The 18,639-nt window shown below is 36.7% G+C and overlaps 1 protein-coding gene across 1 annotated transcript in view; it reads left to right on the top strand.

The window, feature by feature from the left end:
• The window catches only part of LOC144218045 (thrombospondin type-1 domain-containing protein 7B-like), a gene marked incomplete at its 3' end in the record, with an annotated part of 209,523 nt that overhangs the window by 152,453 nt on the left and 38,431 nt on the right, over positions 1–18,639 (top strand). Inside the window, exon 2 of the mRNA XM_077747866.1 lies at positions 9,257–10,067. Coding sequence (XP_077603992.1) covers positions 9,257–10,067 — 811 coding nt within the window. The remainder of the gene's footprint in view (positions 1–9,256; positions 10,068–18,639) is intronic.

The raw sequence follows: 18,639 nt of genomic DNA, 5'->3' as shown, positions 1-18,639 counted from the left end.
CTCATTTATGAAATACCATCAATTCATTTGTGTGATGCATTTCTGGTGGTAACATTCCTCCTACTTATATTTAGATATAATTCTGCTTCCGACTGTGCTGTTTGCTCCAGCTTTAGTCATGGGTAGGAGGCTAACCATATGCCAAGCACTAGGTTAGTGCTGGGAATAGAGTGGTGAGCGGGACCTACATTTTTATGTCATCGTGGAGTTAGAATCCAGTGGGAGAGATAAGGAATAAATTACACAGTCAGATNGTTAGCTAAGAAAGTAACTTAAGATATGAAGAGTGAGAAGGAATTAAGTTGGCTCCTGGGGGTGGAGCGTGTGACTTGGCTTCAGGAATTGTACATGTGGCTAGCCAGGTGTGGGAGGGTCTTGGAGCATTGGAAGAACTGAAACATGGCCACCATGATGGCAGAGCGGTGAGCAAACATGGGTGGCCAGGTTATCAGGATCCTAAAGATGTGGGGTGGGGCCAGATCAGGTAGGCACTTATATATCATGTTAAAAAAGAATTGCTTTTTGAGAGGATTGGAAAGCTACTGATGAGCTTTAAGCATGGAGATGTCATTTGGATGACAAGCTGCACCCAGTGTGGTACAAATTTGAATGATTAAAAAATATGTGTCTGTGATATGGAGAAATAATTGATGTCAGGGGTGCAGTGCGGTGGGGCAGTACATGCTAGAAGGCCAGACAAGAGGCTACTTCTCTCGTTCATACAAGAAAAGATGGTGGTTTGAATGAGGGTGGTGACAGTGGGGATGAAGAAACATGGACAGATTGGACTGATGTTTAGGAAGTAAAAGTTATGGGTGAGTCATTGGATTTGATCTTTGTGGAAAGAATCCTTAGGATGCTCATTAGACTATATAGGACACACCGGTATATCTAGTGTTTTTAGATAGAAGATAATATTGTGATTATGCCATGGTACCACTGTTTCTCAGATATTTTTTTCAAATCAGTAACTTGGAAGTTATTTTTCAGATGACAAGAGTCTCAAATAGTCTTAAAATTCTGTTTCAAAACTGAAATGTTTATTCCTTTGGGACAAAAAAAATTGGGGGAACTAGAGGTTTTATCCACCAAAATGTAGCTTATGTTTCATTCTCTCTCACTTGTTCATCACGACTATCTGCTACTAGAGAAAAGATATATTGGGAAGCAGATATACTCCATGTAACCATTAGAGAATTGAAATTAAGAAGAAAATATATTATCTCAAGTATGCTCCCATGCAATTTTTGGCCTAGGCGAAATTAATCCTTGAGTTGCTTAATGATAAATAAAATGGATGCCACTCTAACCTTTTGCTTCATGTATTTTTAAAGCCTATGTGTACATAGTCTCAGCATTGTTGCTTTTCCAGTGAACCTCTAAGACAACCAACCGTAAAAGAGGCCTCCTTTATCAATCCCAACATGTATTGATTATTCACTGTGCAAATAGCACTTTATGTTTTTTTTTTCTCCTGAAGGAGAAGTACAGCTTAAGAATTTCAGCCTCCCAAACACCTCTTCCAGTTTGCTTCTGTGAAGTATAAAGCAAACAAATTTCTGGCCCTCCTAAAGTATAGTCACCGCGAGAGTGGCCCATAAGCTAAGGGAAAAAGTCCTTCAGAAAAACACTGTGTGGGGCTCAGCTTCACTCCATTTCTGGCTTACTCTTCATTGTCTTTTTCACTTAACTGATACAAAACAGCTGAGTAAATGCTTTTGTTCTTCTCCAGGGAATCTAGAGGGCTTAGCGGAAGCATTTATTGTAAGTAAAGTCAAAGTTGAGTGGAGCCATATTTATGGGATGAGAACACCCCATAAATATCTGTTGACAGGTAGCAGAGCCCCAGGAGTTCGAGGCTATCACCCGAGCCAGGCCATTGAGCTGAGACCAAGGCAAGGATGAAGGGCTTTAGGCAGGAAAGGAGTGGCTGTGCCCTGAGCCCCTCACACCAGCTGCGCTCAGAACAGACGCTCTTCTAAATATAGTTTATCTAGCGGGCATTGCAAGGCTTCATTTGCTCAAGAGATATGGCTCCTAAAAGTAGTTAAACTGCAGTTGTTGTGGAAAAGGCACAAGGTAGATAGAACTGGAGAGTCCAGCATCAGGGCTTCTGAGCTGCTTTCTTTGAGCATGTTCTTTGACATCATGCTTTGATGGTCTCGTCTAGCAAAGAAGAACAATATCAACAATGTACAGATGGTATTAGGAAGATGGTAGGTGTTCAAAAAAATGTTACTATTATTTGCTATCGTTATTCTAGAGACACACAATGTCTTACTGGTGCTCGAGGCTTTGTGCGCTAACCCCCTGAAATTTGCTGGTTCTTTATGTTCTTGAACAGTAGCTGAGTCCATGTTCTCAAGCATACAAAGGCAGGAAGGATTCCATTTCACATAATAAATTGTGAAGGGTCCCTGGGAAGGGCTACAGGTGCTGGTGCAGGAGACTGAAAACTCTCAGCGTTAACAGGCACTTTGTCACTTGTGTTGTATGTGTTTTTATGTCATTTTCACTTCCTTTTCATGTTTTTCCTCCTTTCACCCTGCGCCCCATCTTGGATTACAACCATTTACAGAGTTCTTATTCCTCCCTTGCAGTCTTAGGGTGTTACAGTGGAAACCAGCATAATATAGTGTAAAGACCACTGGACTGGGTGTCTGGAATGGAATTTTCCATCCCATTTCTGCGCCAAATGACTTCATGATCTTGGGCAACTCATTGAATTTGTCTGGGCTTGGTTTGCTCCTCCAAAAACTGTGGGCTGTCACATTACCTTTCCATTCCCACATTTGAAGCAGTTAGCAAGCTGTAGATTTTAGTGATCTGAAAAGACCCACTTTGTGTCAGAATATTGTGAAGAATATGAGGCTTGAGATTTCTTTTTAGCTTCAAAATTTTTAGAAAGTAGAATTCAGACCAGAAATATTGATAAACAATTTTTAAAAGGTGGTTTTCTGTCTCTGTGGGTTTGCGTTAGCTGATGAGTCGTTCAGATATATTTCTAATCTTCCTTGCTGTCAAGCTACTTTTAATGGATGTTCTAGCCACTGGCAACTAATAATTTGTAATCATAAATGATAAGTAATGGAGGCACTTTGCTTTTCAGTCAGAAGCATCTGTCCACAAAGATGAAATGGACTTAAAGCGTGCTGTTAGGTGTCAAACAAAGACACAATCATACAGAAAGAGCCTGGAATGTTAGCAACAGTGCTTATGCTTTCTGGAAGTATAAAAATTCAGTCCACGTGCTCTGTGGTGGCCTTCATGGAATCATAAACTGTCTCCAAAAGTAAATCTTTATTCCTATGAAAATGAAGGTACAGCTCTGCACCGTTGCTGTTAAAATTTCTAATGAGAAATATTGGAATACTTTTGCACATGTATCCTTTAGACCACAAGTGTGTTTTGAAAATAGCTTTAGTATTAATAATTTTTTTTTGGTTACTGTGAAAAATGTAATGGAGTTTTTTAAATAAAATGCATTATGGTTTAAATTTTTTCTCATTTAAAATTTTGTCCATGTTTTTACATTTTCTATATTGTGTTTCTATTGATATCTGATGTATAACTCAGTAATGGATATATATATAATGAACAAGTTTGCTGTTAGTTTAGGTAGTGCTGTATGGCTTTAAGAATCCTCTGCTAGTGGAAGTTATTAATTAACATGATAGATTTAGGAGGCACCAGGGTGGCTCAGTCGATTAAGCATCCGACTTCAGCTAAGGTCATGATCTCATGGTTCATGAGTTTGAGTCTCACCTCGGGCTCTGTGCTTCACAGCTCAGAGCCCGGAGCCTGCTTCAGATTTGGTGTCTCCCTCTGTCTCTGCCCCTCCCCAGCTCACCTTCTGTCTCTGTCTCTCAAAAAATAAATAAACATTAAATACAAAACAGAAAAAAAAACATGATAGATTCTGAAATGTAGACTTGAGAATGGCCATCCCTTCTGGCTTCCATCAGTGCCTCTTGCCTCCAATGGTCCCTCTCAATTTCTGGTTTGCTGCTTTAGATCTAATGAGCTTGGGAAATCAAAGCATTAAGATTGCTAAACTGTGTACGGAGTAAGTGTAGATAGAGCTGAAGGAGAGACACAATGTCCTCTTTAGGAGCAAATTGGCATTACATTTAGGGTACAAATTTTGTAAGAGATACTTAATGTTTCGTTTATTTTTATATTTTGAGAGTCTAATATATTATTTGTTAAGTAGCAGGTAATGAGTAACTATTATATTAGTGAACGAATGCTCAGATGCCACTCTTTTCTCATTCCTTGGGTTCTTTGATGTATTTTAGAAGGTGAGATTTCTTAGATATTTGTTCCCTATGCAATAGAAGCATTATTTTAATTACTCCATGGTTGATGTGAAAGCCTTTTGAGAAGTGAAAGCTACTGCATAAATTTTAAGCTATTTCTTAGAGGTGAGACAGCTTATAAGTAAGTCAGTGTTTTATATCACATTTGGTAATGTTGAGGTTTATGAGTGCTTTGGTATAGTAATTATCCACAGGTAATTTGGGTTAGGTATTAAAGATTTACATTGACATTCATGTCATTCCTCAACCCCATTGCCCACGTTAAAAATAAAGCAATCTCAGGATAATAAAAGCAGTGGTTGGAAAAAAAATGAATAGTAAAACAACATCTCCTCCTATTGCATGAGTGGTACTAATTCAGGATTGCTACATCAAACAGTGGCATATGCTGTGCAAAAAGCATAGAATGTGTTCATTCTCTCTGACCTCTTGAGTTACCTTTTTCCTTTATTGTAGGTATCTTATTGAATGCTGCACCTAAAATTCAGGCATCCAGCAGGTTGTCCTAAATATGATGATTTAGATTGGGAGATACATTCATCTAAACCTAATCCAGTTAAGGGTAACTTAATTAAGAGAATAAAATATGCCAGCACTTTTCTGCTTCCAGAGGAGTATTACATTAGAGCATTCGCATATTTGCACTTTCTGCAAAAAAACACAGGCAGGAAAAAAAAAAGGCATCACAGATTCTTAAATGTAAATGTGACCCAAGAATTCATCAGTATCAGTGCTACCCTTTCGAGTCCAAAGATTTTACCTTCTAAATCAAAATGTTAATGTACTAATTAAAACTGTTGTGATTTAAAAGATTTAGCAGTTTATTCCAGAATGACTGTTTATCACACAGAAAAGGTAGTAAATTGCAGATGAATGATGTTTTTGCATAATATTGGTCCAGATAAACAAGTACTGAATTACTATCCCTATTATACCATTAAAATGTTTTCTGAGAAATGTAACACAGCTCGAGTTTTAGTTTAAAGGTGCATTATGTTTAATTAAACTTTTAATCTTTTACTAGTTCTAAATTTTGTTTTATTTGTATTACTTGGGGCCTGTTTTCAATAAAGGAATACCAAATGATTGATGTTTAAAAACAAGGGTTTGGTATATGTTTCTTTAGGTCATTATCTCAGATATATATTATGAATATAATCACATTTTATATATATATAGAAAATTTAAAGGTGGTATTCATTTTCTCCAGGCAACTGCTCAAAACTTTAATATGTTCTAGTTCTGAACTTAGACAAGGATCCAAGATTTCTCAAACTGTAGTTCACGTTTGACTTAAATGTGCATGTTTTCTGAAATGGCAAAATCCCTCAGGGCTCTGTAGTTTTCACTAGTGTGTGTGTTTAAAGTTCATAGGCAAACACAACTGAATAAACCATGGAACACATTTTGTCTCTGTGCCTGAGAAATGCAAATTGTTATAGGTCAATTGCTTAGAGGTCTTGTCTCTATCTTGTATAACTTGTTTGCAATTTGTTTTTCATTTATTCCAAGCATATGCAATTCACTTTATATTTGCTTATTTATCTGTTGTTCAGTTGCCTGCAAAGTGTGCTTTTAACATGAGGAGAAACTATTCTACCTAGACTGTGCCTTCCTAAATCTACTGACTAATGTTTATCAATATGCACATGTCTTACCATGCAAGAACTGCCATCCTAAATTTCCAGGCCCAGGAGGGGAAATTATTGCTCACATACCACCTTGATTACTTGTACGCATATCCAAAGGAATATTAACTACCAAATGGGAGCGATCATAGCTAAGCTAAGAAACAGATCTGCCTTGTGATGTTAGGATCACAGATACCATGCACACCCTGGGAGAAACAAACACACACACACACAAAAACAAAACAAAACAACCCTCTTTTCAAATGCAGGGCAGTAGCCCAAGCTTGGAGTCTCACAGTTCTGGAGTCCCATTCTAGTCTACCATTTACTAAGTGTATAACCGTTGATGCACTCTGTAAATTCTCTGAGCTTAGTTTCCCCAACTGATAAAATGAGCATTCTAGCCCCGTGTGAGAGGATTGTTGTAAGAAACAGGAAAGAAGGAGGGAAGGCACTGAACAAATTGCTTGTGGTATAAGACAAATCAGTCCTGTGTTGTTGTTGTTGTTGTTGTTGTTGTTGTTTTTAAATGTCTTGATTTGTGGTGTAAATACTCACATCATAGTTGATTGCAAACTATGAATGATTTAGCAACCAGCTGATAAAATTCTTGAATATGTAACAGTCCTCTGGTATCATTGTAGCCTCTACCACAGCACTGCTAGCCTCTAACAAATGGTAATAATTATTTCCTCGTAGGTGTATTTTGTCTTCCATTGATCTAAGAAAGTTTTTGCTGTTTAGTGCATTTCTTTGTAGATGGGAGAATGTGAAAGCTAAGGGAAGAATAGTAATGTTCAGGGTTTAAAATATTAATGGTTTCAAATAACAAAAAAGAGCTACCTTAACAATTTTGAAAGTAGGTAAAAAACTTACAACAGGAAAGAAACATTTTAATAATAGGAAAATGTTAGTAAAATGCTTTAAAAATAGAATAAAGATCACTTTGTAAAGTGTTCTAGGTGAATTAAATTTAATATTAACTTTATCAGATTGGTTAGAAATGGTTTGATTTTTATGGTCTTACTTTCCTTACACACAAAAAGTCCTAAGGGAAAAATTGTGTGTATTTGCTACATTAACAAGTAAAGATAAGCAGAGAGCCATTATGTACAAACCTAGTCCTTAGAAAAAGAGCTTCTTTCAATTTTATCTGATAGTTGTTTTATATTAGTCAAGACTGATTTTAGATTTTAAAAGTTTGCTACAAGGATATATTATTTGGAAGAATGTCTTTTTTTAACTTTATTTATTTTGAGAGAGGGAGAGAGAGAGAGAGAGTGAGAGAGAATCCAAAGCAGGCTCTACACTGACAAAAACCGTGAATGAGATCATGACCCGAGTCGAAGTCAAGTGTTGGATGCTTAACTGTCTGAGCCACCCAGGCACCCCTGGAAGTATTTCTTTACTGAGTAACCATGGTGATTGAGTGGGGGGGCACTAATGTAAATTTGTGGGCACAATCTGACATGATGGCCAAGGGATGGCATACTTGAACTGAGATTGCTCTGGAGCATCTGGGCACATGAAGCCTTTAAATGACTTCCATGTAGCAATGAACATTTTACTGTGCATAGTATAAAATTGTGGGTGATCTAGGATAAAATCATCAGAATTCAGGGCAGTTGATGAAATCAACCTGTGCCGAGAGTTCCAGCTTTTATGTGCATTTACTGTGTCGTGAACAGTCAGTGCTGGGATGTCACGCCTAGGAAATGTGTGGACAAACTCAAGGGTGTTGCAGTGAGTAAAGGCTGACTTACTTTGATGAAACTCCTCTGTCCATTTCAGGAGGAGGAGGCTCCAGGATGGGGACACTGAAGGGACATGAGAGTATTTTCTATGTTAATCTCACTCACGAACTGACAAGTCATTGGCATAGTAGTTCTATATAACCAGATAGGGCTGTAGGGAAGAACTGGGAAGACTGCACATTAGCACCACAAAATCAATGTCTTGGTAAAGTGAGAGATCCTCACTGCAGCATGGGGCCCCACATGCAAGTACCTGTTTTTCTCTGGGGATGTATATGTCTCTTCCTAAATGCATGTAACTATGTACATATTACCTTTCCTAGAAATATAATGGGTGGACATGAAAACATATTCCATGAAGTAGTTAAATGGCATTTGGGGTGTTTGATCAGATTCGAAGAAAGAGAGAAAGACTGCACCTTATTTCCTTTACCTATATAAATTAAAATATTTCTCAGGGTGTGAATTACCTTTATTATTATCACAGCCTAGTGTAGGGGCAAAGGTTACATTGTTGAGCTGATAAAATTTTCTTGGGTTTATATTACATATTTAAGTAAAGTGAAAGAGGGGAAAGTATTTTCTTTCCCAATGACATAAAATGTGATTACTTGCTATCCTTGTGAAGTTATATCATCAGCCTCCTGGATAAGGCTGGCTAGTATGTCTTCAGATTAGATGCAAAACAATGGACACTCTTGTCTGTTCATTTCTTTCTGGGACTCTTTCCCATGAAAACGTATTCAGTAATTAAAAGAAATGGCATGTTATAAACTAATGGAAGCTTTACCCAGCATCAGTACCTATCAAAAAGCCAAGGGGGTATATTTCAGGGATTGTAGGGTCAGGATTTCCTGTAGCCAGTTCAGTAGTGCTGTTACTGCTTTTATTACATCCTCCCCCATCAGATATTTTCTTTTTCATGCGATTCACTCCGCAAGCAAACACCAAAAGTGGGGACATCTATTTAGCGAGCGAAAATATATTTAGAATACTTTGGCAAGTTATCTTTTAAAAATGTATTTCTCTTCTGAGCCACCTGCAGTATTGAGCTGAAGGCTTCGAAACATGAAAAATCCTACTTTTTTTTTAAGATCCTGGGTTTAGGGCTTTTCTTTTAGATTGAAACATTGTCTGCCTAGAAAGTATTAATATTGAGTTAGATATCTAGGCTTTGGAATACAACGATTATAATGATACCAATCATTTATTAAGTGTGTATTGTCTCCTTGGTACCACATTGTGTCACTGATCCTCAGAACAGTTCTGCCAAGTCAGTGCTTTTAATCTCTCCCTTCTGTAGTTAAGGAAACTAAGGCTTAGAAATAGAAGTAATTCTTCCAAGTTTATACTGCTGGTAAGAGAGGGAGAGGGTATTTCAACAAAGGCAAACTGATGCAGCGTCCACACCCTTCACAACTGAATTATACCGTCCACTCAAGTTCATAATTTCATACTGGTTGTGTTGGGAAGTGTGCAGACTGACCCATTTTTGTGTGGAGGGTGGCGTGGAATCCCTGAGTAATTGACATCCTTGTCTTTGTGCCCGTAGGCCCCTGGGGAAGGTGCGTAGGAGACTGTGGACCCGGAGGAGTCCAGAGTCGTGCCCTGTGGTGTTTCCACTTGGAAGGGTGGACGAGTCACCTCTCTAACTGCGATGAGAACGGCAGGCCTCCAAAGGAAAGAAGCTGCTTCCGAGTCTGTGACTGGCACCGTGACCTCTTCCAGTGGGAGGTCTCTGACTGGCACCACTGCGTGCTCGCCCCTTCCAGCCTCGGCCAAGCCGCGCCTCGGCCCGCGGAGTGTGTGACAGCGCAACATGGGTTACAGCACCGGACTGCGCGCTGTATTCAGAAGTTGAACAGAACCGTGGTTGGAAATGAAATATGTGAACACTTTGCCCCCCGCCCCACCACAGAGCAAGCTTGCCTCGTCCCCTGCCCCCGGGATTGTGTTGTGTCTGAGTTCTCACAGTGGTCCGAGTGTAGGAAGGGATGTGAGAAGCAATTGCAGCACAGAACCCGGGCAGCCATTGCTCCCCCTCTCTATGGCGGTTCTCGGTGTCCCAATCTGACCGAGTCAAGAGCCTGTGACACTCCTGTTTCCTGTCCTCTTGGAGAAGAAGAATATACTTTTAGCCTTAAAGTTGGACCATGGAGTAAATGTAGACTGCCTCATCTTAAAGAAATTAACCTCAGCGGAAGAACTGTTCTGGATGTTAGCTCTGATTCAAAGGAGCGAGTCACCGTTAGAAATCAGAGTTACAAGCCACATCACTTTTCCAAGACCTGGGACTTAGAGATAGGTTATCAAACCCGGCAGGTCTGGTGTACCAGAAGTGACGGAAAAAATGCTATGTTAAGGTAGGAGGCCTTCAGTGTTTATATCTTTGCTTCACTTAGGTATTTTACAGTGTAATTTTATAAGATTTCTTTATGATTTCCTACAAAGGGATAATTATAACCAGGTTGGGGATTGGGTTTTTAGAAGTTCAATTTAAGAAGTTTTCAGTTTCAATTATGAATATTTCAGAGTATAGACCAGGCAGGGCTCTGAATTCTTGCATAATTACTAGTATAGCTATATACAATAAAGCAAACATTTCCACATTTTATCAAAGTATAAACAAGTTTAAAAAATTTTTCACTGCAGTAATAAAAGACTAGACCTTTCTTTATAATCATAAAAATTCAAATTGACTCTCATACTTGGTATATAAATTATGCAAAAATTACCATGTTTCATAGTGTTCATGTTTTTAATTTCTTAAAATGCTTATTTATTTTTGTGAGAGAGAGAGAGAGAGTGAGTGAGCATGAGTGGGGTAGAGTCAGAAATAGAGAGAGAGGGAGACACAGAATCTAAAGCAGGCTCCAGGCTCTGAGATGTCAGCACAGAGCCCGATGCGGGGCTTGTACTCATGTACTGTGAGATCATTACCTGAGCCCAAGTTGGGTGCTCAACTGACTACGCCACCAAGGCACCCTATATTCATGTTTTTGAAACTTGTTTTTATTTACTTTTGTTTTCATGATTAAGAAGGCTAACATTTTAGTTGTAGATATTTTTATGATAGTAATAATAGCAGTAAGTTAATCTAAGAATCCTTTCTTATGGCATCGATTTGAAAAAAAAAAAAAAATAGTGCCTTGCACAGCAATAATTAGAATTACAACCCCATAGAGGGGATGGACTAAAACTTTTAAAAAGAAAGTTAAGGCTATTAAGACTTAGAAAATATTTGTAATTGTTTTACTTTAAATTGTAGTACAAGAAAATGATGACCTAAGTATATAGAAATATGCTCAAAGTAGCATTTGTTTAATTTTCCTCTGAATGTCTTAAACGGAGGCACTGGTATGTTACCAAGTTTTTCTAAACTTAAATGACTTTCAGTAGGACTTATATTACAAAACAGTGAATCACTCATCTCTAGAATTAATCATTATCATCAGTTACTGTTCTCTTAGAATCCACAGCTGGCGGGGAGAGGCTCAAAAGACTGCCTCTGCTATTCAAGAACAAAGTAATGTGATGATTGTTTTTTATTTTTCATTTGACTTCACAAATGAGCATATTTCATCTTTGATGCTTCATTCTGATTTATGCCATATGCAGTTGGCAAATCCATTGAAGAGTGATTTTCTGCCTTTTATTGCCTGCCTCTGTGAAGCCCAAAAGATTAAGCAGATGATTTGGATGATTATTGTTTGAATGTGTATGTGGGATTCTGTAAAGACATTGTTTTCTTAATATTCCAGAGAATATTTTCAGTTTTAGTTTGCTAGTGTTTGCCATATTGTTGGTTTTTTTTTTCCTTTTTTTTTTTTTCCTAATTAAGGGACTTTATTGTTTAGAGTAGTTTTGGATTTACAGAAAAATTACGTGGAAAATAGTTTCCATATAGCTTCTCATAACTCCCCTCCACAATACCGTTTCATACATACATCTTGCATTAGTGTAATGCATTTGTTACAATTTATGAACCAATATCAATATATTTTATAGTCCATCATTTACATTAGGATTCACTATGTTGTACATTCTGTGGGTTTGGACAAATGTATAAGGATATGTGTCCATCATTACTGTATTGTATAGGACGGTTTCAGTGCCCTAAAATTCTGTGCTTCACATATCGATCCCACTTGTCCTCTCCCCAGTTCCCTGGCATTCAGGGATCTTTTTACTGATTGCATAATTTTATCTTTTCCCGAGTGTTATATTGTTGGAATGATACAGTATATAGCTTTTTCTTATTGGCTTCTTTTGCTTAGCAATATGTATTTAAGATTCCTCCAAGTATGTTCATGGCTTGATAGCTCAGTTCTTTTCATCATTGAAGAGTATTTGTTGGTTTACAAACTATACCTGTACACATAGGGCAAGGAGAGACCAAAGAAAGAGGCAAGCCACTTCGATTGGTAGGTGGCAGTTTAGTAAGCAAGAGAACTTACTTATGAGGCTTGTCGTGGGTGCCTGTAAGACAAGTAGATCTCTGTACTCACCTGCCAAATCTTAAAAGTTTACATGGAGGGCCTTAATTGGTTTCCTTCACATATACCGTCTAGATGGTCTCAAAACACCTTACTCCTTTAAGGCCACTTAGAGAAGCTCCCACTGTGTACAGAGCATGCATTCCAAAGTGAAACAAGGGGGTGATAAGCCTCCAAATGCCCAAGTCTAGACTAAAGGTCAACTGGCAGACACATCTTCTTGGTTTCCTCCTCCAACAGTGTCCTATTGTATGGATATATCACAGATTGTTATCCATTCTCCTGTTGAAGGACACTTTGGTTGCTTCCAAGTTTTGGCAGTTATAAATAAAGCTTCTATAAACATTCATTTGTAGATTTTTATGTGAACATACATTTTCAACTCATTTGGAGAAATATCAGTGGGCGCATTCATACATATTATGAGAGTTTGTTTCGTTTTGTAAGAAACTTCCAGACTGTCTTCCAAAGTGGCTGTATCATTTTGTATTGCCACCAGCAATAAATGAGCATTGCGATTGCTTCACATTCTGGCCAGCATTTGCTATTGTCAGTAGTTTGGATTTTCGCCATTTTTTAATAGGTGTGTTGTGGTATCTTATTTTAATTTGCAACTCCTTAATCACATGTGATGTTCAGCATCTTTTCATACGCTAAGATGCCATCTGTAGATCTTCCTTGATGAGGTGTCCCTTCAGATCTTTTGTCTACTTTTTGAGTTGTTTTCTTATGATTGAGCTTTACAAATTCTTTGTGTTTTGGATACCAGTCCTTTATCAGATACGTGTTTTGAAAATATTTCCTTCCAGTTGATGACCACCTTTTCATTCTCTCAACAGTGCCCTTCACAGAGAGGTTTTTGTCTTGTTTTGTTTTGTTTTTAATCTTAGTGACGTCCAACTTATCAATATCTCTTTCATGGATCATTCTTTGGCGTTGCATCTAAAACAACAACAAATTCTCTAAACATAAGATCAACTAGATTTTCTTGTATATTATTATCTAGCGGTTTTATAGTTTTACATTTTACATTAAAGTCGATGATTCAGTCTGAGTTAACTTTTGTGAAAGGAATAATGTTGGTGTCTGTATTCTTTTTTTTTGCATGTGGATGCCCAACTGTTCTAGCACCTTTTGTTAAAAAGACTCTCCTTTTTCTAATGAATTGCCTTTGCTCCTTTGCCAAAGATTAGTTGACTATGTTTATGTGGCTCTGTATCTGGGATGTTTGTCTTTAGTCCATTGATCTATTTATTCTTTGCCAATAAAACAATGTCTTAAATACTGAAGATTTATAATAAGTCTTGAAGTTGGGTAGTGTCAGTCCTCTGAATTTGTTCTTTTCTTTTTTTTTTATTGTATTATCTATTCTGGATCTTTTGTTTTTCCATGTAAACTATAGAACCAGTTTTTTTTTTTCCAATATCTACAACATAATTTGCCAAGATTTTGATTAGGATTGCTTGTAGTGTATGGATCAATTTGGGAAGAAATAACATTTTTTAAAATGTTTATTTATTTTTTTTTGAGAGAGAGAGATAGCAAGCAGGAGAAGGGCAGAGAGAGAGGGAGACAGAATCCCTAGCAGGCAGGTTCCATACTGTCAGCATGGAGATTGATATGGGGCTTGAACCCATGAACAATGAGCTGAAACCAAGCATCGGAAGCTGAACATGAGCCACCCAAGTGCCCCAAGAAATAACATCTTGATAATATTGAGTCTTCTTCTCCATGTACCTGCAATATTTCTCCATTTATTTACATCTTTCATTTCTTCTTTTGAGTTTTATACTTTTTCTCATGTACATTTTTTACCTATTTTATTAGATTGATACTTGAGTATTTCATATTTTTGGTGCCAGTATAAATGTATAGTGTTTTTAATTTCAAGTTGTAATTTTTCCTGGCTGGTGTATAAGAAGCAGTTAACTTTTATATATTAACCTGTATTCTGAAACCTTGTTACCATTACTTATTAGTTCCAGGACTTTATGTTGTTATTGTTAAGATTCTTTGGGATTATCTACATAGATAAGCATATCATTTGCAGACAAAGGAAGTTTTATTTCTCCCTTTCCAATCTGTATACTTTTTCTCTTTCCCTCCCTCCCGCCCTCTCCCCCCCCCTCCCTTCCTTCCTTCCTTCCTTCCTTCCTTCCTTCCTTCCTTTTCTCTCTCTCTCTCTCTTTCTCTTTCTTTCTTCCTTTTTTTTTTTTTTAAATTCTCAAGTTAGTTAACATACAGTGTAGTCTTGTTTTCAGGAGTAGAATCCAGGGATTCATCTCTTACATATGACACCCAGTGTCATTCTGAAAAGTGTCCTCATTAATGCCCATCACTCATTTAACATTGCCCCCCAATCAATCCTCAGTTTGTTCTCTGCATTTAAGAGTCTTTTATGGTTTTCCTCTCTCTCTGTTTTTATCTTATTTTTCTTCCCTTCCCCTTTGTTCATCTGTTAAGTTTCTCAAATTCCAGATATGAATGAAATCATATGATATCTTCTCTGACTGATTTATTTCACTTAGCATAATCCTGTTACATCCACATTGTTGCAAATATCAAAATTTCATTCTTTTTCATCATTGAGTAGTATTCCATTGTATGTATGTGTAGATACTACCTCACACCAGTCGGAATGGCTAAAAGTAACAAATCAGGAAACAACAGATGTTGGTGAGGATGTGGAGAAAGGGGGATCCTATTGCACTGTTTGTGGGAATGGAAACTAGTACATTCTGGAAATCTATATCTATATTTCCATTCTGGAAACCTATATACCTTTTATTTCCTTTTCTTGTCTTGTATTATCTAGGATTTTGAGTATGATGTCAAATAGGAGTGATAAAAATGGACATCTTTGCCTTGTTCCTGATCTTAGCAAGAAAAGAATATGATTTCTCACAATTAAGAATGATGTTAAATGAAGGGTTTTTTTTTTTTTTGGATGTTCTTTTTCATGCTGAAGAACCCCCCTATATTCCTATATTTGCTGAGAATTTTTATCATGCATTAGTGTTGGTTTTTGTCAAGTGCTCTTTCTGTATGTAGATACAGTGTATGATTTTTCTCCTTAATGTATAGATAAATTAGATTGTGTTGGTTTTTGAATGTTGAACCAGCATTGCATACCTGGAATAAATCACATTTGGTTATGATGCAGTGTTTTTTTTATGCATTGTTCGATATTGCTAATATTTTTTTAAGAATTTTTGCATATATGTTAGTGGGAAATATTGGTCTTAGTTTTCCTTTCTTACAATGCCTTTGTTTTTTGGCAATAGGATAATGCTGGCCTTATATAATAGATTAGGAAGTGTGTACTCTATTTTGATTTTCTGAAATAAATTGTAGCAAATNTTCTTGACTGGTAGAATTCAACAATGGACCTGGTGCTTTCTGGTTTGGCAGAAAGTTATTGATTCAGTTTCTTTAATAAATATAGACCTATTCATATTATAGATTTTCTCCTTGTGTGAGTTTCAGCAGGTTGTGTATTTCATTCATCTAAGTTATAAAATTTGTGGGCCTATACTTGTTTATAATATTCCTTTATTATCTTTATAATGTCCATGGGATCATTAGTGATGACCTCTCTTTCATTACTTATTAGTACTTATTACTACTTTGTATCTTCTTCTTCTTCTTTTTAATCTTAGTTAACCTGGCTAGAGATTTATCAGTTTTACTGATATTTTTTGAGAACCAGCTTTTGCTTTCAGATATTTTCCCTACTGATTATATACTTTCAGTTTCATTGATTTTAGTTCTAATTCTTATTGTCTTCATTTTGCCTACTTTGGGTTTAATTTGATTTTCTTTTTCTAGTTTTCTAAGATAGCTTAAGTTATTGCTTTTAGATATTTCTTTTTTTCTACTATGTGGATCCTATGCCATAAATTTCTTTCTGATCACTGCTTTCACTACATCCACAAATTTTAATAAGTTGTATTTTTATTTTCATGTTATTCCAAATATTAAGTTCTTCTGTGACTTTGTCTTTGACTCATGCATTATTTGGAAGCGCACTGTTTGATCGCCAAGTATTTAGGGATTCTCCTCCAGCCATATCTCTGTTATTGATTTGTAGTTTAATTCCATTGTGTCCTGAGAGTGTACCTTTTTGTGATTTCTATTCTTGAAATTTGTTAAGGCGTGTTTTATGGCCTGGAAGTGTGTTCTGTCTTGGTGAGTGTTCGGTGTAAAGATGAGGATAATGTTTATTCTGCTATTGTTGGGTAATGTATTCTATAAGTGTCAATTATATCCAGTTGATTGATGGCACTGTTCAGTTCCACGATGTCCTTACTGATTTTCTGCCTGCCGGATCTGTCCATTACTGATTGAGGGGTGTTGAAGTCTCCAACTGTAATAGTGGATTCATCTGTTTTTTCTTTGCAGTTCTATAAGTTTTTGCCTCACGTATTTTGATGCTCTGTTGCTAGGTTCATACATATCAGGGATTGTTATATCTTCTTGGAGAATTGTCCCCATTGTTGTTATGTAATGCCCCTCTATCTCTCTAATGGTTTTCTTTGTTCTGAATTCTGATTTGTCTGAAATTAATATAACTACTCCAGCTTTCTTTTGCTTACTTTTAAGCTTTACTTTTTTTTTTTAATTTAAAAAAAAGAATTTAAAATATTTTTATTTATTTCTGAGAGAGAGAGAGACAGTGTGAGTAGGGGAGGGCTAGAGAGAAAGGAATACAGAATATGAAGCAGGCTCCAGGCTCTGAGCTAGCTGTCATCACAGAGCCTGGTGCGGGGCTTGAGCANACTGCAGGATCATGACCTGAGCTGAAGTCAGACGCTTAACCAACTGTGTAATCTTTACATTTTAATCAATCCATGTCTTGAAAATGAGTTTCTCGTAGACAGAACACAATTGGATTTTCTGATTTATCCACTGTGACAGCCTCAGCCTTTTAATTGGTATATTTGTATCACTGAATTTTAAAATGAGTATTGATGTAATTGGAATAATATCTATTATATTTGTTTTCACTCATTCCTCTCTTCTTCATTCCTCTTTTTGACTTCATTTGTTTTTTCATCTCTGACCTTACTTGAACATTTTATATTACACCATTCTGTCTTCTCTAATAGCATATCGATTATAGTCTTTTTTCTTTATATTTTTCTTATTTTTCTATTAATTTTTAAAATTTTATTTTAGAGAGAGTGAGCAAGAGCAAGTGGGGGAGAGGGAGAGAGGGAAAGAGAGAATCCCAAGAAGGCTATGTGTTCAGCAGAGTCCAATGTGGTGCTTGATCCCATAACCCTGAGTTCATAACCTGAGCTGAAGTCAAGAGTCAGGCGTTCAATTGACTTAGCTATGCAGACTTCCCTCTTTTTTTAAATTTTTTTTTTTTTTTTACCTTTTGCAATGGTTACCCAAGAGTTTGCAAAGTAAATTTACAACTAAGCCAAGTCCACTTTCAAATAACACTATCCACTTCACACATTCATTTAACAACATATTCCCAGTCCCCTTTCCCCATTCTTTGTAAAGCAACTGTTATTTTACTTACCCATAGCCCATAATTAATTAGTACATTATTATTGTCATTTTGAACAAATTATGAATATTAGATCAGTTATGAATGAGAAAAATAAAATATTTTATTTTGCCTTCAATTATTTCTTCTTCAACAGTCCTTCTTTATTTATGTAGTTTTGAGTTTCTGACCTGCAACATTTTTTTCTCTCTGAAGATCTTCTTTATAACCTTTCTTCCAAGACAGGTCTCCTGATCACAAATTTCCTAAAGTTTTGATTGAGAAAATCTTTATTTCTCTACTTTTAAAAGATAATTTCAATCTATATAGAATTTAGGCTGGTGGGTATTTTTCTTTCAACTCTCCACTCTCTTTTTTGCTTTCATAGTTTTAAAAAGAAATTTTATGTAATTCTTCTCCTTGCTTCTCCATAGCTGTTTCTTCACTCTAGCTCCCCATCCCCAGTTTTTTTTTTCAAGGCATTCTCTTTGATTTTCTGTATTTTGAATATTATATGCCCAGGTGTAGGGGTATTTTTTTTCCTCCTATTTTTTTTTTTTTTTTAATCTTATCCATGAGGCTCCTGGGTGGCTCAGTCAGTTGGGCATCCGACTTCAGCTCAGGTCATGATCTCATCAGGAGTTTGAGCCTCATGTTGGGCTCTGTGCTGACAGCTCGGAGCCTGGAGGCTGCTTTGGATTCTGTGTCTCCATCTCTTCCTGCCTCTCAGTTGCACTCTGTCTTTCTCTCTCTCAAAAAATAAACAAACATAAAAGAATTTTTAAAAAGAAAAAAGAAAAGCTTATCCAGTGCTTGTCATTCCCTGAATTTCTTGAATCTTTGGTTGGTTGTCTGTCATTAATTTTGAAAAATTTTCACTCAGTATTTTTAAACATTTCCTTTTTCTTTCTTCTTTCTTTGTTCCTTCCCTCCCCTCCC

The sequence above is a fragment of the Crocuta crocuta genome, unplaced genomic scaffold (genome assembly GCF_008692635.1).
Source record: "Crocuta crocuta isolate KB4526 unplaced genomic scaffold, BGI_CrCroc_1.0 scaffold427, whole genome shotgun sequence".
Lineage (NCBI taxonomy): Eukaryota > Metazoa > Chordata > Mammalia > Carnivora > Hyaenidae > Crocuta > Crocuta crocuta.
The sequence above is the reverse complement of the archived record's forward strand: the minus strand, read 5'-3'. Positions and strand labels throughout refer to the sequence as shown.